This window comes from Desmodus rotundus, chromosome 6, assembly GCF_022682495.2.
Source record: "Desmodus rotundus isolate HL8 chromosome 6, HLdesRot8A.1, whole genome shotgun sequence".
NCBI classification, from domain to species: domain Eukaryota; kingdom Metazoa; phylum Chordata; class Mammalia; order Chiroptera; family Phyllostomidae; genus Desmodus; species Desmodus rotundus.
In genome coordinates this window covers 93,874,837-93,895,246 of record NC_071392.1, presented here as the reverse complement: position 1 = coordinate 93,895,246, position 20,410 = coordinate 93,874,837, and the positions used below count along the sequence as shown (strand labels likewise).

The following is a 20,410-nucleotide window of genomic DNA, read 5'->3' as shown; positions in this document are numbered from 1 at the left end:
AGATAGATAGATAGAGCAAACAAGCAAGCTCTGGGTATGCAGGTAACCAAGGTGGCTTGGCCCCGGAGGGGTAGTGGAATGGAGACCACGGTGGGGATGACGGGCGGACTCCAGGTTCCTGCCCGCGAGCGAGGGTGTGCGGATCTCCGGACTCAGCGCACGGGTAGCGCGGAACCCCGGGCTGAAGAACAGTTTCCGCCGGGAGCACCGCCCAAAGGACCGGAACTAGGAGCCGAAGTGACGTTAAGTGGCGACTGCGCGCTTCAGCCCGCGAAGTCCGAAGTGGCTGACGGCGGAGGTCTTGCCGGTGGTGCCTCGGGCGGACTGGGGTGAATTCCTGGGATCCCCGGTCGTGGAGGGCTGCCTGCGGAGACTAGGGGGCCGAGAATCGCGGAGATCCTGGAACTGGTACTTTCACCCGCGCGGCGGCGCCCGAAACTACAGCTCCCGGCAGGCCCCGCGCCGCCCTCGGCCCCACGCCCAGGCGATTTGGCCGCGCTGCATTCTGGGGCCGGTGGTTTTTCCGCCCTCGTGAGCTCTGGGCGCTTCGCTCTGCGGAATCGGTCCTTTAGCTGTCGTCCCTTGTTGCCGGGCTCTGCATTGAGGGCGGGTACTCAGTGTTTAGGTGAATGGCCTGTGAGTCCCGGCGTACAGGCGAAACTGAGACCTAGAGATGCTGAGTGATTTGCAGGGGACCATACGGATTCCACCCCCCTCCCAGATTAGAGCAGGCACACGTGCTCTTTAGCTACACCTGGTTGCTCACGTGGGCGAGATGGGTCGCAGCCCCCAGCCAGGGGAGCAGGGGGTTGGGAGATGCAGGGGCCGGAGCTTTAGACTGGCCCAGGCTGGGATGGGACGCTGCTGGAATCTGGTCTCTCAAGTCTGGTGGGAGGAAGCGACTTATAATCGCAGGGGAGCATGTGTAGCTGTGCCCTCCTTCTGCTCCTCTAGTCTCTGTGAGCCTGGTGGCCTCTCCCAGAGCCAAATGGAGTGTGTGTGTGGCAGGGGGGTGGGGCGTGGTGGAGGAACAGGTAGGGCTGATGTTAGCTTTTCACCTCCCAGCTCTTTGGGATAGGCTGTTCCAGGCCTACCTTGGCGCCTTTTCCATAGGAGGGGCTGCCTGAGGTGACTGTAGTGGCCTGGCCTCCTGAAAGGCTGGCTACAAACGGTCTTGTCCTTATCTCTGTGCCACAGGAGTTCCCTGGAGAGCAGCACCCTGTCCAGGTGCCTTGGGCTGGCATCATCCGCCTGGAGTGGCTGGGGCGCTGAGACACGCAGAGGAGGTTTTGTCTCACACGCCCACCCAGCCTGCGCTTCAGCCACCCTCTGAGCCCTCCCAGGAACCGGCCGCCATGCCCAAGATCACCCTGAATGGTGTGACAGTGGATTTTCCTTTCCAGCCATACAAATGCCAGGAGGAGTACATGACCAAGGTCCTGGAGTGTCTGCAGAAGGTGAAGCTTGTGCCTGGGGGATGGGTCAGGGCGGGCAGGGCTTTAGCGAAGACCCCTTACCGCGCCTTCCTGTTCGCTGCGGCCCAGTCCTACGGTCCCTACGGGGTGGAAGGCCCCATTCTGCACATGGGATTCAGCCATCAATAGGGCCAAGGGTGCAGGTGGGGCAAGAGATACGATGAACAACAACCAAGAAAAGGTAATTCCAGATAGCGATGAGTGCTGGGACAAAAAACCTAAGGTAACCTCTGGGAGAAGGTGGCATTTGAGCTGAAGCCAAGTGACAAGGAGCAGCCAGTGGTGTGAGGGTCTGGAGGGTGTATTTCCATGTAGAGGGACAGCCGGTGCCCAGCCCTCATGTTGGACAGTCTTTAAACCTCGGGGAAGTGCCAGGAGGTGGAAGGGGTGCAGGCTCCTTTCTGCAGGGCTTCTTAGGTGCCCTCTCGTTCCCTGCTCAGGCCACCCCCACGCGCCTGGGGCTGAACCCAGCCAGACTTGAGGCTGCTGCTGTGGGCACAGACTGCTGCAGCCAGGAGCTGGGCGCAGCCTCGCCCTCCTGTCTGCCAGGCCTCCCTCTCAGGCTCCGTCTGAGAGCTGTGTAGGCCCTCAGGTGCCACCCGATCATGCGGCAGCCTGGACTCGGAACCACAGAACAAGCTCCTATTTTGAGTCTTGGCACCTAATTAGTCATCTTACTATTTATGTTAGGCTGGGAAGTACTCTGCAAATTGTTCGCTAATGAGGGCTGAATCAGGCCATAGCTTTGGCTCGAGATGGACGTCCTCCTGTGGTATCGCCCACTGTTGCTGGGGCTCTTGCTATCTGGTGGGCGAGCTTGGCCCAGCAGAGCTGCGGGCCTATCTCAGGGGCGCGGTGCGGCCGCCTCATGCTTGCTCCCTGTTCAGAAGGTGAATGGTGTCCTGGAGAGCCCCACAGGCACCGGGAAGACGCTCTGCCTGCTCTGTAGCACGCTGGCCTGGCAGGAGCACCTGCGTGACACCATCTCAGCCTACAAAATTGCCGAGAGGGCCCCAGGGGAACTCTTCCCTGACCGCCCCTTGTCGTCCTGGGGGAATGCTGCCTCAGAGGGAGACGCCACAGGTCAGCCCCTGTTCTGTCCTCCCGCAGGGGTGTGGGCATACGCAGGAGGGAAGGGGTGGGCGGGCGAGGCCCTTGAGCAGGATGAGCAGGCGGTGCTGTGGCTGCCGCGTCACCTCTCGCCATCCTGGCTGCAGACCTGGGCCCGGGGATCTGAGCCTCACAGCCGAACTAGGACACTGCAGATACCCCCGTCCTGTTCTGGTCCCAAGGTTGGGCATCCGGTGCTTGGCCATCTGAGGGTCTGAGGGGCGGAGTTAGCCAAGTGCCCCTGGGTAATGGCACACAAGGACACAGGGACCCTTTCTTGCGGAACCATGACTGTCCTGCTTCCTTGTGCCTGGGCAGCTTGCTATGCGGACATCCCGAAGATCATTTATGCCTCCAGGACCCACTCACAGCTCACGCAGGTCATCAGTGAGCTTCGGAACACATCCTACCGGTGGGTCAGGCGGCGTTCCCTGTGTCAGAGTTACAGGGGCATGGTTTTGGCGTGGTGGCTGATGGGCCTGTTCCCAGACCCCAGCCCAAGGGCCCACTGTGCCCTGTGCCTGGCCGGGGTGTCTCCAATGCCTGCTGCTTGGGAGGAGGAAGCTTGAGTTTATTTGCCGACCTCGGCTTGCACCATGAGCCCCTTGTGGGCCCTGTGGTGTTGGCTGCGGGGTGGGTCTGTGCAGTCACACACGTGAGCGGGAGGCAGGCTCTGCCCCAGGCCCGTCAGCAGAGCTGCAGGGGCCGCAGTGAGCCAGCGTGGAACGGCTGGCCCAAGTGGACTCTGTCAAGTCTCCTCCCTGCCCAGTCCCTGCCTGGGCTCCCTGCTCACCTGGGGCCAGGCCTTGGAAGAAGCCCCTCCCAGGCCTGGGGGTGTTCTGACCATGGCCACTGGCCCGGTTGCCCCCGTGAGCCAAGTGTCCGGTGCTCCCTTCGTGTCCCCGCACAGCCCTTGCTGTGGGGTAGCACCGCCCTCTGGTTCTTGGTCCCCATGACTGTCTCCCCCCAGGCCCAAGGTTAGTGTGCTGGGCTCCCGGGAGCAGCTGTGCATCCACCCCGAGGTGAAGAAGCAGGAGAGCAACCACCTGCAGGTGGGTCCCTGGGTGCTGCTTGACCTCTGGTGTGGCCAGGTGGTACTGTCAGCTCTCAGAGCCCCTGGGTGCATCCCCAGGTTGGGGAGGGTGGGTGAAGGGCTGGCTGGGGGCAGGGGCGGGGGGAGCACCCCCAGCATCCAGTGGACCCACTGGCCGGCCCAGTGCTCTGCCCTTTCTTGGCCACCACACTAGCTGGGACCACACGTCCTCCCTCCCCAGATCCACCTGTGCCGCAAGAAGGTGGCGAGTCGCTCCTGTCACTTCTACAACAACGTGGAAGGTGAGGGGCTTGTGGGACTGTTGCCGCCACCACCAGGCATCAGCATGCAGCAGCTGGGAGTAGGAGGGGTGCGGCAGGGGGTCTGGCTCGGGTCTCTCGTCCCGACGGCTGTTGCCCCGTGGGACTCACCTGGGTGAGGCAGGTGCCTGCCCTGTCCCCTAAGTGGGGCCCGCACTGGATGGCGCACAGGTGGGCGCACAGAGGTCCTGGGTCAGCCCTCTCAGAAAGGCCTGCTGGCCAGGCTGGATCCCCGCGTCTGGAGCATGGCTTTCGGGAGGACCCCACCACCCCTGAAAGGAGGGGCTGCCTTGGCCTGAACTGCTGGCAGCCAACGTGGTTCTTGCTGAGCGTCCACTTCCCTCTGGGAGTCTGCAACGCAGTGCCCGTCGGGTGGGGCGCCCACAGGACCAGCCCCAGGGAAAAGCCTGGGTGCCGGGTGTCTGGTGGGCCTCCAGGTCAGCCGATGCTATGGCGGAAAGGCTGCTCCAGGGTGTGGCCTGTGCACTTTCCTGTCTGTGCCCTGTGGCTGGGGGGCCCAAGGTTCCCTCTGTCCCCTGTCCCAGGGGTGGGACTGAGAGGGACCCTGACCTGGGTGTGAGCGGCCCTGCAGCACTCCCCGCATGGGTGGCCCACAGGCTGCTGCCTACCTGAGTTCACCATGCCTGTTGTGCGGGCCTGCGTGGGCGGGGGTCAGGACAGCAAAGTACTCCTGAGGCCTGGGCTGGGGCTCCCCTCTCAGCGTGAGACATCCCTGCGTTCTGCTCCTTAGAGGGATGCATGGGGCATGTGCCAGACGTGGGCATAGGCTCAGGCCCCCTCAGGTGTCTGCTGCTCAGCTAGGCTCCTGGGACTCGCTCCGTACCCCGTTTGGTTTGCTCTGGTGGCACCAAGGACACGGCACAGCAGGGCAGGGCCTGTGGCCCGGACCCAAGAGCATGGGCGGCCTTGGTCGGCGTCCTATCTGCGTCTGTGGGTGCTGGTGGCACTGAAGGCATTCTTTTCCCTGTGCTTTGTGCACCCCCGCTCATAGCCCTCCCACCTCTGTCTAGCCTGGGCTAGGGCCCTGACCTGAGGGAGGGCCTCAGGGTGGCCGCCCCCTCTGCCCACTTAATAGGAGCCATTCCGCCCTGGGCGTCCCCTGGGGTCTGGGGATTTGGAGGGCCGGAGAGCATGGCTCACTCCTGCCTATACCTCCAGAGAAAAGCCTGGAGCAGGACCTGGCCACCCCCATCCTGGACATCGAGGACCTGGTCAAGAGCGGGAACAAGCACAAGTAAGCGCCGCCCTTGAGGCCATGCTGGCACATCCTTCCAGGCTGGGGCCCCCCCGCCACCTGTGAACGTGCAGGCTTCATTCCTGTTTTAATCACAAAACCAACAGTCGTTCGGTTTAACAAACGTGAGTAGTTCTGAGAAACAGACAGTAAGAGGCGGAACTGGCCCTCTGTCCCCACGCTCAGCCCACCCCCCAGGCTCCCGTGGCCTGGTTTTCAGGGACCAGTGGGCGCCGTGCTGACCCTCCAGCGCCAGGGCTCAGCTCTCTGCCTGCCCCTCATAGCCCCCGCCCCTCTGGTGTTGGCTGGCAACTTCTCGGCGCACCAGGGCTCTGGTTCCGGTTACTGCACTGATCCACCCAGAGGAGAATAGGGCTGTGTGGTCTCGTTTTCATAGGTTTTTAAGTAGGTGACCCACTCCCGGGGATGAGCACACGTCCCCCCGACCCGTGCGGTGTCCGCCAGAGGACGCAGCGCCCGTCCTGGCCGCCGCGTGTGGCCAGGGTCACTGCCACGTGTCCTGGACACCTGCCCTGCCTCGGCCTGTGTGCGGCTCACGTCCTCTCGCTGCCCCCCAGGCTGTGCCCGTACTACCTCGCCCGGAACCTGAAGCAGCAAGCCGACATCATCTTCATGCCATACAACTACTTGCTGGATGCCAAGGTGAGAGCTCAGCCGGCAGCACGACTCCCGATCCAGGGCGCCCCTGGGCTCGTGAGGGACGACGGAACCTCTGTGGGTTCGGGTCCTGGGGCTCAAGACTCCCTTGGAGCGGCGGACATGTGGGGGCCCCAGTGTCCCTCGCTGGCCAGAGCTCACTGAGGCCAGCTCGGGGCGGGCGGCGGGGGCAGTCAGGGGACCGCGGGGCAGCCTGAGCTGCCCTGCCCTTGTCTGGCAGCCCCACTGCAGCCCTGGAGCGTTGTCATGCTCGGCCTTGGGGACGCCCGTTCTTCCTGTTTTAATGTAGGAGCATCATGCTCCCTGAGTCCAGCAGCTCGGGCCTTGTGCCCTTGGCATTGACGGGGTCCCGGGGACCATGGTGACAAAGCTGCTGTGCCAGGCACAGGTCGGGGTCTGGGAGGCAGCAGGGAGCGAAGCTGGTGCTGCGTGAGGGGCTGTGACCTGCAGCTGAGCAGGCATAGGAGCTGGCTGTGACCGAGGGTAGCATGGGATTCTCTCCTCTCATACTGTTAACCCCCGCCGGCCACAGAGCAGTGAAATCCTGACTGACAAGCCAGTTCTGGGAATCCCTGAAACACTAGCCATCTCGGAGCAGGACAGTCCTGACACAGGGCCGGGCAGGGGACTCCCCCTCCTGACTCCAGGACTCGCTGCCAAAACGTACGTGTTGAGTCCGGGACAGATGCATGGGCATTGGCTGAGGGGCTGCCGTGGGAAACGAGAGGTTCTGTCTCCCGTTTCTCCCCCAGCATCGTGCTGGCGTGGCTGGCAGTCTGTTTGGGAAACAGTAGATCTTAGCCGGACCTTAGGTGTTCCACGCGGCCTGAAGCTGAGCGGCTCAGAGCAAACCTGGGGGGTCACTCCAGGGTTCTCAGCTCAGACCCACAAGGCACCCGCCACAAAGGAAAAATGCGATACAGTTGTCTTCACCACCCCTTAAAGCCCGAGTCTTTGAAAGAGCTGGGAAGTCAAAATCGAAGCAGGTCACAGGAAGGGAGGAAGTGCCCCTGTGCACGCAGCCCCTGTGATGCACGCAGGAGCCCCGCACCCCGTGCTACAGGTGCTGCTCCACAGGCAGCGGCGCCAGTAAAGCGGGCACTTTGCTTTAGGAGAAGACAGTGCACTGCTGAGTGGAAGAGAAGCCGGTGCAGACTCCGACCACTGCCCGCCGTGCCGGGCAGTGCACGTGGCTCTACCCTCTGTCCTGCGGCTGCGCAGTGTGCTGTGGCAAGGGGTCATGCGCCTGCTTCCTCGTGCTGCCTGTCACTGGGATGGACCTCTGACTGTCCAGACCAGTGGTGGTGGGCAGTGCCTGGCGCCCTGGCCGGCCACCACCCAGCAGGAGTGTGAGAGGGCGCCTCCCTGTGTCCCCAGCAGTGTGGGACTCAGCTCCAGAGGGTTGTGCCTCCCTGAGCCTCCTGCTACCTGCCTCGTGCCTCTGTCTCCCTGCCCCTGCCTGGCCTCGGGGCCCTGTGGCTGCCCGCGCATCCCCAGCTCTGCGTCTTCTCCCCTCACAGAGCCGCCGGGCACACAGCATCGACCTGAAGGGGACGGTTGTGATCTTCGATGAGGCTCACAATGTGGTGAGTGTCAGGGCCTTCCCCAGCTTCCGCCCCCTGTCCCCCATCCCCTGTCCACCCCCCCCCCCGCCCCGCCCCTTGGGACTTCCTGGGACCCCGGCTGTCCGGGCCAAGCACACCTGGGGGAGGCGCCACCCTCCCAGTCACCTGCATGCCCTGCCCCACCTATTCTCGCAGACTCTGTTCCAGGAATGGCGGCCTCGCCTGGGCCCTGGAGGATGACTCGCTGGGGCCTGGGTGGCCCTGTGAGGGCCTCGTGTTCTGAGTCGGTGGCCGTCACAGTACCCACTGGCCCTGGGCCCCTGCTGCCGGTGGGCCAGAGCGGACTCTGAGAACAGCCTGAAGTCTAGGCTTTAATGGGGGCTTTTCAGTCACGAAGCACTGGCCGCTCTAGTGAAGTGGCCCTCGGTCACTGGTTTGGGACGGAGGGGCAGGGCTGGGCTCCCCGCACCCCTCAGCTCGGCGCCCCCACCCCCGTGATGCCGTGTGCTCGGGCTCCCAGGAGAAGATGTGCGAGGAGTCGGCATCCTTTGACCTGACCCCCCACGACGTGGCTTCTGGACTAGACGTCTTGGACCAGGTCTTGGAGGAGCAGGCCCGGGCGGCGCAGCAGGGCGAGCTCCGCTCGGACTTCAGCCCAGACCCCAGCCCAGGTGAGCTCGCGGGCCGGACGCCAAGGCCGGGCCAGGGGCTGTCGGGCAGAGGTGGGTCCGAGCGGCATTCTGGCATTTTCTAGAGACTTTGCACCCTCACCAGCCCGTGTTCTTTCCCTCTGCTGAGTAGGAGTGCAAATGCGTGTATTGACCTCAGAGACATTTTCAGTGACCTACGAGCATGGTCCACGTGCCACCTACTCACGGGTTTGTCCCCAGAGGTTTCCTCAGGCAGTGGTCATCACAGCGGACGTGGGCAGTTTTGGTGGACTGGGCAGTCTATCCACACGTTTTCTGTGGCCTTTGTGGGAGCTGGCGAGGACTCTGGGTCCACTCGGCCAGACCCCTCTGAGGTGGTGTCTCTGGCGGTCGCTGCAGGCTTTCCGCGTCCATGCTTCGCACTGCGCGAGCTCTCTGACACTCTGTCCTCGCGGGGTGAGGAGCGCAGGTGGCGTGGCGGTCTCCCTGTCCTCGTCCTTTTCCGGTCACAAATGTGCACAGGCCCCACAGGCAGCAGGGCCCAGGCACTCCCCCGCTGCCCTCTCTCCCAGGGTACCCACCTTGGGTCCTGGCTGGGCCCCCGGTCTCGAGACGTCGTGTTTGCCAGTGTTGGCCCAGGGCCCTTTACGTTCTCGAAACTGACTGAACTTGGCTTATGTGAGTCCATCGATGGGCGCTGTGTCAGCACCGCCAACGGACACGTTGTAGATTTATCGCCTTACTCATTTAAATGGCAAATGTAGGGCTGCGGTAACAGTGTCGCACTGAGAGGCTTCAGCACAGAAGCTGATCCGGTCCCTTGTGGGGTCAGAAGTCACACGGTCAGGGGTGTGGGTTGCAGCCCCTCCCCGTGCAGCCAGCCTTGGCTCAAAGACGCAGAGCCCCAGTCCCTCCCTCACGCCATCTCCCTTGGATGGCTGGGTCCGGACTTCTACCTGCAGGGACACCCATCCCTGGAGGGGCCACCCCGGTCCGCTGTGACCTTGTCTTAACTGCATCATGTCTGCAGAGACCCGTTTACAGAGCAGGTCCCGCTCCCAGGTTTCCTAACATGTCACGGGGTGAGCTGTGTTCTCCAAAAGGGGACCTGTCACGGGGTGAGCTGTGTTCTCCAAAAGGGGACAGACACAGGTCCCCCTGTAACGTGTTAAGTCTTAAGTCATTCGTCTTGAAAGAACCTTGTAGGAGGGGGAAGGGTGACGGTGTTCGCAGGTTTGCAAGGGGACAGGGAAGTGGGCCTCACCTCCCGCCTTTGATCTGACAAGGGCCGCCCCCCGCTGGGCCCCATCCCAGCTGTGGCAGTCAGCACAGACTCTGCCACGCCATGCTCCGGTCTCAGAAGCCCCCAGACAGCCAGTGCCTTTGGGGCTCTGGAGAGAACCCGCTTGAGGCCTTTTCCAGCTCCATCCTCCCCTCTGACCCCGCCCCTGCCTCCCTCCTACCCGGCTGACCCCTGGATCTCCCTGCCCAGGGCCCTTATTGTTATCATGCCTGCAAAGCCCCCGTTGCCATGGGAGGCAACACGCTCCCAGGTTCCGGGGACCAGTGTGTGCCCATGTCAGGGGTCACCATCAGCCTCCCCTGGGGAGCTCTGGAAATTGCAGTGTGTGTTTGTCAAAGAACGAGAGAGAGAAAAAGGCGAGTAGTGCACCGTGCTTGTTACCCACTCACAGTAACGCCACGGACTAGGCTTGCCGCGTCCTGGACGGGGCTCAGGGCCCGGCCCCTCGGCCCCGCCTGGGGCCCCCTGCCTCCCTGCCTGGGTCCAGGCCCCCGAGGGGACCGGGACCGTGGTGCTTCTCCGGTCTCTTGCAGAGGTGGCCCCAGGCTGGTGCTCACTGGTGGGCCTTCCCCCTCGGCACTTTTTTCAGTGTATTTCCTTCCAGAAGTCGCTGTTTCTTTTAGGGGTTGTTGTCTTTAGGGCCCAGTAATTTTGTCGTCTCCGTGTGGATTTTTGTGGATCAGTGTCGTCCACTATGTGATGTGTTTTCTCAACGTGTTCAGAGCTGTTTGTTTTGGGCTGTTTTCCTGTGCTCTGTGCTTCCAGCTTCTTCATGGATGTGCTGTGTCCCTCGCCTGGACCCCACCTTCGCTCTCCAGCCCTTCCTCCTTCTTTGGCTTCCTTTTCTATAACGGACTGTAACTGGCACACAAGTTCCAGGCGTGTGGGAGGATGGCAGAGGCCGTGCCCGCCTGCGCTTTCCCCTGGGCCCCCAGCGGCCCTCCTTCCCGAGTGCTTCCTCAAGTGCTTCCTCACCTCCCTTCCCGCTCCAGCTGACCCCTCTCCGCCTCTGAGCGTCTGGAAGCCTCACTCGCACTGTTCTACATCTTGCTCTGAAGCGCGTCTCTCAGGCTGCTCCCTCCCACTTCACTGTGGTCCTATGGCTCAGTTCACACCATTTGTTTCCTTTTGCAATTCGTGTTCATCTTTCACTTTTCTCGATTCTTGTTGGTTTCACTGAAACTTGTTTTCACGTGTGAGACAGTCACGCATCCCAGAAACCAGAGTCCCAGCATGCTCAGGAGCAGGTCCTGCTCTCCACCTTTGCGGGCACGGTTGGCTGCCTGTCTCCTGCTCTGCCCTCTGCTGTCTCTCGCATGTGCACACACTTGTTTGCGCTCCGCTGTGTTTACTCCCGAGGGCGTACTGACTCCCGGCACAGACGTCCTGTTCTCTCCGCAGCTCCCTCCTGTGGCTCTTCCCGGTCCGCACGACTGTTTTCAGGGAATCTAGGTCATTTCCCGTATTTTGCAGTCACACGGGGTGCTGTAATGAGTGACCTCGGGCGCGTGTACCTGCGTCTAGTGTGAGGTGTTTACTCTGGGGACTTCCCAGAAGTGAGGCCGCGGGGTCAGTGGTGGGCATGTCTGTTGGCAGGAGTGCTGTGCCAGGCTGGGCTCCCCGCTGCAGCGGGCGCGGGGCCGGTGGCGGCACTGTGTGACATCAGCCTTTGTAGTTCTGGCCACTCTCTTGAGCGAAAGATGGGTGTCTGTCTAATTCTGATCTGCTTTCTGGGAGGAGTGAGACTGAGCGTCTTTTCTGTTGTGTGGGGACCTTGACTTTGTAGGCAAGAGCCGCCCTGGGGGGTGATCGTGGGTGGTTTCCTGGGTTTGGACCTCTGCCCCTGCTCTGCCCCCGCGGGCACAGGGCCTCCAGCAGCCTGCTTTCATCTGGGCCCGCCTCAGATGGTGCCTGTTGCCGGTAGCCGTGCACTCAGGTGCAGGGGCTCCAGCATGGGGGTTGGCAGGTGTTTTATAGCCCGTCCCTTCCTTGGGACTTGTCTGGTGTTTTTCCTGGAGGTTTGCCGGCAGGAGGAGCACAGACACCAGATGTCCTGTCGCGTCTGTCAGGGTCCCCATCAGTTGCCCCGTGCCCCTTCTTTGCACAGTGTGCTCCTGGGAGCAGGCCATGTAGCCCAGCCACCCCAGGGGCCGCTCGCCAAGGTGGCCGTCTCTGTGACCCTGACCCCAACCAGCAGTTCCCTGGAAGCGACCCCAGAGCACAGTCACACAGAGAAATCACAGACTGGACTTTGTCAAAATTAAAAACTCAGTGCTTGGGGGACAGAACGTGGGCCCCGGCTGCAGGGGCGTTGCAAGTGCTGCAAAGGGGCGGCGTCCAAAGTGTGCCCAGAGCCCCTGCAGCTCTGCGGGGGGCCGGCCGGCCCACTAGAGCATCTTCCCTTCGCCTACCGCCTGCGGTTTGATTCCCAGTCAGGCCTCATGCCTGCGCTGTGGGTTTGATCCCGGGTCTGGACACGTAGGGGAGGCGACCAAATCGACGTTTCTCCCTCCCGTCCTTGCTCTCTGGAAGCACTGAGAAAATGTCCTCGGTACGGTGGAAACCGAGCACTTAGAGCAGGCGGAAGGCACGACTCACGCTTCCTCAGAGAAGCTGTGCCAATGCTGGCTGGAAGCACGCAGCTCGTCAGCAGGGAGGCAGACAGGACCCGGGCGGGTGGGGGGTGACCCTGCACGGGACAGAGGACCGGACAGGCGCTCTGAGCGCTGGGGCAGCCAGGCCACCCCCCTGCCGCTGGTGGGGACAGGAGAGGGTGCAGCCGCTGCCCACCGGAGGCCGAGAGCTGGGCTCTCGGCTCTGGTTCTGGCTGCTGTCAGTCAGGCCTGGCTGCGCCTGTCACTGGGCTCGCGGGCAGACAGGAGCGCACAGTGGGCACTCTGGCTCGGGCGGAGCCATGCCCACCCGGCTGCTCCAGTTGCCTGAGGGGACGGGCGCACGACACCACTCTCATAAGAAGGCAGGACAAGTACTTCATTTTTCCCGTTTCCAAATGTGCCTATGCTCTGAGCTCGCCGTCGGTCCATCGTCAGCGGGAGGGGGGTAGTTTTCGCCGACACGGTGGGCACCTGCAAGTCGGCGCAGACCATGGTTTCAGCCCACTCCGCCGTGACACGGGCACCGTGTCTCTTTGGCCCCGCAGCCATCAATGGGGTCACGACACCCACCCTCGTCCCTGTTTGTCCTGCCCCAGCCTGGACTCACCACCCCTGCCCCAAGCCCTGGGTGCTCTCAGTGGGAGATGGTGTCCCAGGCCCCTGCGGGCCACAGGGGTGCTCACTGTTCGGGCTGCAGGGACAGAGCCCCTTCTCTGCGCGGCCGGTGTGGTGGGACGGCACAGACAAGCCACCACGCTGCTCTCTCTCCCCCAGGGCTGACCATGCAGCTGGAGGACATCGCAAAGCTGAAGAGTGAGTGCCACCTGCCCCTGCCCCGCCTGCCTGCCCGCCGTGGCGGAGGGCCGCTCCTGAGCATCAGCATCGTGTCCCACAGTGATCCTGCTTCAACTTGAGGGGGCCATCGACGCTGTCCAGCTGCCTGGAGATGACAGAGGCATCACCAAGCCAGGGAGGTGAGGGAATCGCCTGGAGCTGGAGACACCTATGGAGTTCTGTCCTGGCGGCGCCCCATCCACCTCAGCCACCCAGTGGGTGCTGCAGGCCTCGTACCCCAGGGATATCCCCCAGTCCCCAAGGGGCTGCCAGCTCAGCCTGGTCTCCTGCCCTGCGTCCCCTCCTCCAGTGCTCAGCACCAGTCCGAGCACACCTTCCAATAGAGTGGAAGGCGCAGTCACACCAGCCACAAGTTTAGGCCGCCAGAGGGCCCAGAGCATTCTGACGGGTCCCACAGGCTCCCGGTCTTCTGGGCAGCTGGGCAGCGGGGCTCCTTTCCCATAGGCAGATACCCAATCGTCACCTGGGGTGGCTGTAACTCTCCTCACCACTGCACGGGGGCCCAGGCCCAGGGTGTCAAGGGTCAGATTGTTCCGGAATGTTCTAGAGTGCGGGCCCCCCAGGTGCCTCCCAGTAGAAGCAGGCTCCTCAGCATGCCCCTCACCATGGCCCCCAGCCCCGGCACCCTTCCTCTGGTCTCTCTCCAGAGCTGCTCTTTGGGGGCTGGCCCAGAGCCACTACTGCAGGGGTCCCCAGCCTGGGGCTGGACCCTGGGGCTGGGGGGTGCTGTCCGCCTCCTGGGGTTCCCGGGGACAGAGGCCTGCCACCTGCAGGCGGCCTACCAGGGAGGGCTCAGAGCTTGGGCCATCAGGTTCCCAGAGGCCAGCCTGGTCTCCTCCCGCAGCTACATCTTCGAGCTATTCGCCGAGGCCCAGATCACGTTCCAGACCAAGGGCTGCATCTTGGACTCCTTGGACCAGATCATCCAGCACCTGGCTGGACGTGAGTCCCCACACGGCCTTGCCCTCGCCCCATGCCTGCCTGAGCTCTCTGCGGGCTGTGACCTGCCACCCAGCACCGACACGCAGGTGTCCCCATGTCGGTACTGGGGGGGCGGGGCGGGACTTGGCCTCTGTCCTGGTGGCTCCTGGCCCAAGGCCCAAACCCTGGTGCATCCACTGTGGGGTGGTCAGTGTCTGCTGCCCCCACAGGTGCGGGGCTGTTCACCAACACAGCAGGCCTGCAGAAGCTCTCAGACATCATCCAGGTAGGATGGGCCTGCTGCAGGGACACAGGCGGCCCCTCTCCTGCTAGGAGTAGGGGGCTTCCTTCTGCTCCCCTGTGGGCCCACCACCGATGCTGGTGTCCCTGAGGCCGCAGGGTCACAGAGGCTACTGGCAGGGCCTGACTGACCGCAGGCCTGTGGGCAGCAGGCAGGACGGGCACCCTGAGCCCCACGGACAGGCCTGCACGTAAAGCGGATCAGTGCTGTCCTGGGTGGAAGGGGTCAGGAGAGCGTGGGGAAGGGAGAAGTGGGGACATGGGTGAGGGGGGCCATGTGCTCGTCACCACTGGACATGGAAGCTGATGTGACCTGAAGCTCCTGTGCACGTCCCAGCGGGGGTCCCTTTGCCTGGGGTCCTGAGCCAGGGGTGCTGTTGGCTCAGTGGCAGGGCTGACACCGGCGACGCCCTGAGTGTCTGTCCTATGTGTTGGGGGCCACTAGGGGAGCTTCGCCTCTGCTGTGTCCTGCTGATCCGCCCCTGCCTTCCAGGTCGTGTTTAGCATGGACCCAGCCGAGGGAGGCCCCAGTTCCACAGGGGCGCCCAGGGCCTCACAGTCGTACAAGGTAGGGGCCGCGTCTCGGGGGCTCTGAGGGCTGGAGTCTCAGGTGTGCAGGGTGTCAGGACACCTGCCCTCCGCCCCTCCAGGTACACATCCACCCCGACACCAGTCACCGGAGGCCAGCCCAGCGGTCAGACGCCTGGAGCGCCACCGCGGTCAGGAAGCAAGGTGTGGCCCCGTGGGGGCGGACGCGCTCCCCTGCCCGGCCGTCTTCGGTCTTCCAGGGCCCGCCTTGCCCTCTCAAAGACCTGTCTGAGCTAGGAAGGTGTCACGCCGGTGAAGGGGGGGGGGGGGTGCCTACCAAGCAGGGCACAGTAGGGCCGCCCTGTACCACGGGGACCGTTCTGAAAAGGGGTATAGCACCATCCCACCAGGCGGGCTGCTATGGGAGGCTCCAGCTGAGGCCACCCCGCAGGCCTTGGGGCCACGTGTGGTCTGAGGGTCCACTGGTGCTGGCCCTGCCTCCCTGACTTTTGCTGCGGCTCAGGCCTGTCCCGGCCCCACCCACTCCGCAGCAGCTTCACCTGGCAGCCGGGTCTCTGCCAGGCGCTCTGTGGCTCTTGCTGTGGTGGCCTGGGCCAGCCCGACATGCATTCCAGCGTCCGGGCCAGTGTCCTGCTGTGGCCCCTGGGCGGGGTCTGCAGCCCCACAGGTCCTGTGACAGTCCTGTGGTTGGGGTCGTGTTCCATTCTGTCCATCTCTTAGCGTGCCGGCACCCCTTCCGCACCTCCACACCCCTGCTGGCCGACTCTCGGCCTCACAGATCCTGGGGCGCCGCCTGTCATGGCGTGGGGCTGAGCGGGCCGGGGAAGTCTGGAGCGGGTGCGAGGCTGCACAGGGGATAGCCTGCTCCTCGCACGGCATCCATGGTTCCGGGAGGCCATCCACACTGCCTTCCCTGTGGGGCTGGACCTCCGAGCCAGGGTCCCACAGGTTCTGGGGCCAGGGGCCATCGCCCGTGTCTCCTGTGCCGGGAGGGGCCATGTGCGCTCTCAACATCAGCCACGCCCTGGGCAGGTGTGTGTGGGAAATCGGATCACCCTCGTCCCCCTATGAGGCTGGCGGGGGGGTGTCAGGGGGTGGACCGAGCCACCCAGGGGAGGGCTTGCAGAGGCCGGGCCTCCAGGCCCCACGCTCCTCCTGGCTCACCCCCCTCGCTGCCGCCCTCGCTGTGAGAAATGGCCAAACCTGTAGAGCACGGGCAGCAGCACGGAGGTCCTTGCCGCGTTAGGGAGCAGTTACATTTACAGTCCTAAAGTTACGTTGGGCCCTTTGAAGGCCACCTGGAGGCCGCCTCCCCTGCTTCGGGGCCATGAGTGTATTTGAGCAGGTACACCTGATGGGGAGCAAGTCTCACCGGCTGTCTCAGCAGGTGGCTGCCTCACGGCTTATGGTACACGGTGGAGTCGGCTTATGGTACACAGTGGAGTCGGGGGAGGCTGAGGGTCCATGGGACATCCGCTAGGGGCTGGTTAGGGGGTGAGAGAAGGCACAGCGGAGCCCTTGGGAAGGGCAGCAGTGGAGGTGGAATGTGGGGTGGGGAGCAGGGTTGCGTGCCCCTGTTCGGCCAGGTTGTGCCCTGAGGGGACATTCCAGAGGCATGTTGTCATGCAGTCCTAGCTGGCAGAAGGTTGACAGCCAGGCTCAGCTGACGTGAAGACTGACCTTTGTGGAGGAAGATGTGGGCTCAGGACGTGCCGCGCCCTGCACAGAGGCTTTCCTCTCTGAGGGTGGGGGCTGCCCTGTGGGCCCCCCCCCCAGCCTGACGTGTGCAGGGCGCGGCCCCTCACATCCTACCCAGGGCTGGGCAGGCTGCTCCCCCCACCCCTGCCCTCTGTCCGCACCACAGGGCAGGGCCCGTCCCGAAAGTGGAATGGGCTTCCTCGGCCCCAGAAAGTGGCTTGTCCTTTTCTGGAAATGTCCCTGCTGCCCTATGACCTAGTCAACTTAGAAGTCATGTCTGAAGTCACTCAGTTCTGCTTCCATCTCTGGAGCTGATGGAGCCCGGGGCAGTGCAGGGGTGGCTCTGGTCTCTTTCCCAGGGAGCCCGGCACTGAGGAGCTGCCACTTCCTGTAAGGGGACCTGGTAGATGAGGATGTCACCTCTTTCCTGGGGCAGGCTTCCTGCCTCCCAGAACCTGGCCTCTCTCTGTGCGATCCTGGCCTTAAGGTCTCCTGAGGGCCTGGGCTGCCCTGGAAGCCTGGGGTGGGCCTGGTCGGCCTCCCTGGAGGTGACCCCCGTGTCTGCTCCTGTGTTTCTGGTCTGCTTCCTGCCTCCTGGGCCCCAGTCATACCATCTACTCAGGGCAGGCTCCCTCCATCAGAATTGCGTGTGTGGCTGTGGGGCCACTTGGGGGCCCGTGAAAGAGAGACTTGCAGGTGGCGGTCAGAGCCTCCCTACAGGATGACCGTACCTGGCCGCACCCTCGCCCCACAGGGAAGGTGCTCAGTTACTGGTGCTTCAGCCCTGGCCTCAGCATGCAGGAGCTGGTCCGCCAGGGTGTCCGCACACTCATCCTCACCAGCGGCACGCTGGCCCCTGTGTCCTCCTTCGCCCTGGAGATGCAAATGTAAGGCCACCAGGGGCAGGGGGTCCCAGGCCAGCCTGCCTTCAGCAGAGGGCTGCTTGTGTGTGGGGTGCGGGAGCTCATGGGAGACGCCTGCTGCTTCCAGCCCTTTCCCTGTCTGCTTGGAGAACCCACATGTCGTCGACAAGCACCAGATCTGGGTGGGGATCGTCCCCAAAGGCCCAGATGGAGCCCAGCTGAGCTCTGCCTTTGACAAGCGGTAGGGGGCCTGGCGGGGGCAGGCAGGGGTGGGGGCAGTGTGTGGGACCCCGTGGCAGCAGCCCTCTGGCTTCCTGCAGGTTCTCTGAGGAGTGCTTGTCCTCCCTGGGGAAGGCGCTAGGTGAGTTCCAGGGGGTCCCTGGCCCGGCGTCCTATCCTGGTTCCCCATCCATGGTCCCTGGGGGAGGTCAGGGTTCTCAGGAAGTACCCCCGCTGACCTTGGCTGCTGTGCTTCCAGCGAACTTCGCCCGCGTGGTCCCCCACGGGCTGCTGGTCTTCTTCCCCTCCTACCCCGTCCTGGAGAAGAGCCTGGAGTTCTGGCGGGTGCGTTGCCTCCACATGTCCTGGGGATGGCAGGGGAGTCCTGGGCTGCCAAGGGTGGCTGGGGTCAGCCAGTGGCCCTTGGGCCTCAGGAGCCTGATGCGCCCCGTCGCCACCTCCTTCTGCAGGCCCGAGACTTTGCGCGGAAGCTGGAAGCCTTGAAGCCACTGTTTGTGGAGCCGAGGAGCAAGGGCAGCTTTTCAGAGGTCTGAGCTTGCTGGAGGTCCCAGGCCCTGGGCTGGTCACTGTCCCTGCCAGGGGCTCCGGCCAGCTCCAGGACGCACGGCCAAGGTCCTGCCTGGCCTTGGCCTGTTGTCTTTGGAAAGTTTTGGGATGGGGATGGTGGCAGCAGACTCTCAGTAAGCGAGGGTCCCTTGCCCCCAGCCCTGGGGCCCCAGTGTTTCCTGGGAAACACTGAGCAGGCCCTGGGTGCTGGGTATGAGTCAGCCTGGGAACCCGGGCCACAAAGAAGCTTCTAGAACGTCACCCAAGCCTCCTGGCTGGGACGGTCCTTACCCTCAGAGGACAAGGCACAGGGTCTTGCTCATGGAGGTGGGGAGGCTGGGGCAGCTCAGCAGGACACACCTCTCCCTGCAGGTGATGGGCGCTTACTATGCGAGCGTTGCTGCCCCGGGGTCTTGCGGGGCCGCCTTTCTGGCCGTGTGCCGGGGGAAGGTGAGGCTGAGGGTCTGGGTCCCACACTCACTGCCTGTCTCCGCCCCGCTCCCCCCCCCCCTGCCCCCCGCCCCGTGGGGGCTGACGCCCTGGACCTGGGGGTGGTGCTGTGGGCGGGGCAGGCCCGTCCCTTCCCTCCAGCTCCACATCCAGTGAACTCGAATCTGGAGGGCAGACCTGGCTGGCCAGGGTAGGCATGGGCATGAAGGTTGGCAGGCTGGTTTGGGGCTGGCGGGCAAAGACTGCACTGTCCCCAGGCCAGCGAGGGGCTGGACTTTGCTGACGCGAACGGCCGAGGCGTGGTCGTCACAGGTCTCCCGTACCCGCCACGCAAGGACCCCCGGGTCATCCTCAAGATGCAGTTTCTAGATGAGATGAAGGGCCGGAGTGGGGCTGCAGGCCAGGTGAGGGGCCACCTGGTGGGCGGGGCGGGGGGATCCTGGAGACCCCTCATGACCCGCCCTCTTCCCCAGTTCCTCTCTGGGCAAGACTGGTACCGACAGCAGGCGTCCCGGGCTGTGAACCAGGCCATTGGGCGGGTCATTCGGCATCGCCACGACTACGGGGTTGTCTTCCTCTGTGACCACAGGTGCGGCCCCCTCACCCCCTTGGGGTCTCTGCCTGGATGCTGGGCTGGGGGCTGGGGCTCTGGGCTGATGGCTCCTCCCCACCAGGTTCACCTGTGCAGACTCCAGAGCCCAGCTGCCGTCCTGGGTGCGCCCCCACGTCAAGGTGTATGACCACTTCGGCCACGTTGTCCGAGATGTGGCCCAGTTTTTCCGGGTCGCTCAGAAAATGGTGAGTGCCGACTGTACAGCTGGCCATGTCCTCAGCCCCCCTCCCAGGGGAGGAGCTGGGGCAGCCCCCCGAACGTCTATGACTGTCTAGATGCCAGTGCGGGCCCCCCCGGCTGCCCCGAGCCTGGGCGAGGGGGAAGGCGCTGTCCCGGGGGCCATGTCACTCGGGCCGCTCTCCCCCAAGAAAGCCAAGAGTCTGGATGTGCACGTGCCCAGCCTGAGGCGGAGACCCGCAGGTGCGTGTGGCCGGTGGCAGGAAGCCGGGTCGGGCAGGGGTTGCTCCCAGGAGGCAGGTGGCAGGCCAGCCTGACTGCAGCCAGGGACTGGCTTGACCCTGCACCCGCCTTGGGCGGGCCCCACATCTGGGTTCCCCACAGGACTGCCAGACGCCGCAGACACTGAGGGTGTCCTATGTGTGGAGTACGGTCAGGAGCCAGCTCATAGCCAGCGAAGGCCTGTGGGGCTGCTGGCTGCCCTGGAGCAGAGTGAGCAGCTGGCCGGAGAGCCCGGGGGCCAGGCCGTGCCTGCGGAGGAGGAGGTGCGGGCACAGGGTCCCGGGGAGGACACAGCCGCCGGGCACTGCAGTCTGTTCTCAGGCAGCGCCATGCCCCCCTCCCCCAAACCCCCGTTGGGCGGGTGGGGGGGTCGCAGCACACTCCTAACGCCCTGTGGGTGCTCCTAACATCTATGGTAGGTTCTTGCCAGGGTCCACTCAGGGCTCAGCTCCTGCTGCGCCCTTTCTGGGAGCCTGGCTGTGGCCCAACCCAGCACCTGCCCTATGGCTTTTGCCCGCAGACCCGTCACTGGGGCCTGACCTGGAGACCCTGAGTCCTGCTGGTGGCCCCCCCACAAGCCCAGTCAGTGACTGCAGGACCTTGCACCCCACCCTGCTCTCAGCTCAGCCCCTAGCCAGCCCCAAGGGAGGCCGTGGTGGGGCTTGGGGGGTGGGGCGCTGTGTCACACAGGGCTTTGGGGACCCTGAGGGTGGGGTGGGGACCGCAGCTGTGTCACCCTCAGGCACCATGCCACTCCAGCTCATCGCTGCCTGGGGAGAAGAGGTCTGCCCGGGAGCAGACAGGAGGGAGACGGAAGATCAGGCTGGTCAGCTGCCAGGTAGGTGAGCCACCCACAGACACACCTGGGGTGGCTCCGGCCCTGTGGCCCAACCCGCATCACCTGACTCTGCT

General features: G+C 64.0%; 1 protein-coding gene across 2 annotated transcripts; it reads left to right on the top strand.

Moving 5' to 3' along the window:
- The first annotated feature begins 237 nt into the window (after positions 1-237).
- On the top strand, positions 238-20,367 carry RTEL1 (regulator of telomere elongation helicase 1). 2 transcript variants are annotated; one of them, XM_053927051.2, is made up of 28 exons: positions 238-408; positions 1,198-1,457; positions 2,363-2,558; positions 2,904-2,997; positions 3,556-3,637; positions 3,860-3,920; positions 5,118-5,193; positions 5,772-5,856; positions 7,392-7,457; positions 7,957-8,107; positions 12,779-12,817; positions 12,900-12,978; positions 13,704-13,801; positions 14,011-14,066; positions 14,574-14,648; positions 14,731-14,812; positions 17,082-17,214; positions 17,318-17,431; positions 17,511-17,551; positions 17,669-17,754; positions 17,880-17,957; positions 18,349-18,426; positions 18,684-18,830; positions 18,900-19,015; positions 19,101-19,224; positions 19,315-19,459; positions 19,601-19,761; positions 20,258-20,367. In XM_053927051.2, the coding sequence occupies exons 2-28, from the start codon at positions 1,356-1,358 to the stop codon at positions 20,342-20,344; spliced, it is 2,652 nt and encodes an 883-aa protein (XP_053783026.1). In that variant the 5' UTR covers positions 238-408; positions 1,198-1,355; the 3' UTR covers positions 20,345-20,367. The 2 variants fall into 2 exon arrangements, with proteins under 2 accessions (XP_053783026.1, XP_053783027.1); XM_053927052.2 differs by lacking the exon at positions 20,258-20,367 and adding an exon at positions 20,019-20,201.
- Positions 20,368-20,410: the final 43 nt, after the last annotated feature.

What these genes read in the sequence shown, in the direction of transcription:
- RTEL1 (XM_053927051.2), top strand. Translation starts at nt 1,356, where the DNA reads ATGCCCAAGATCACCCTGAATGGTGTGACAGTGGATTTTCCTTTCCAG. An exon ending in GGACATCGCAAAGCTGAAGA is followed by an intron (nt 12,818 to 12,899) that starts GTGAGTGCCACC and finishes CGTGTCCCACAG; the next exon opens with TGATCCTGCTTCAACTTGAG. An exon ending in AGAGCCTGGAGTTCTGGCGG is followed by an intron (nt 17,755 to 17,879) that starts GTGCGTTGCCTC and finishes CTCCTTCTGCAG; the next exon opens with GCCCGAGACTTTGCGCGGAA.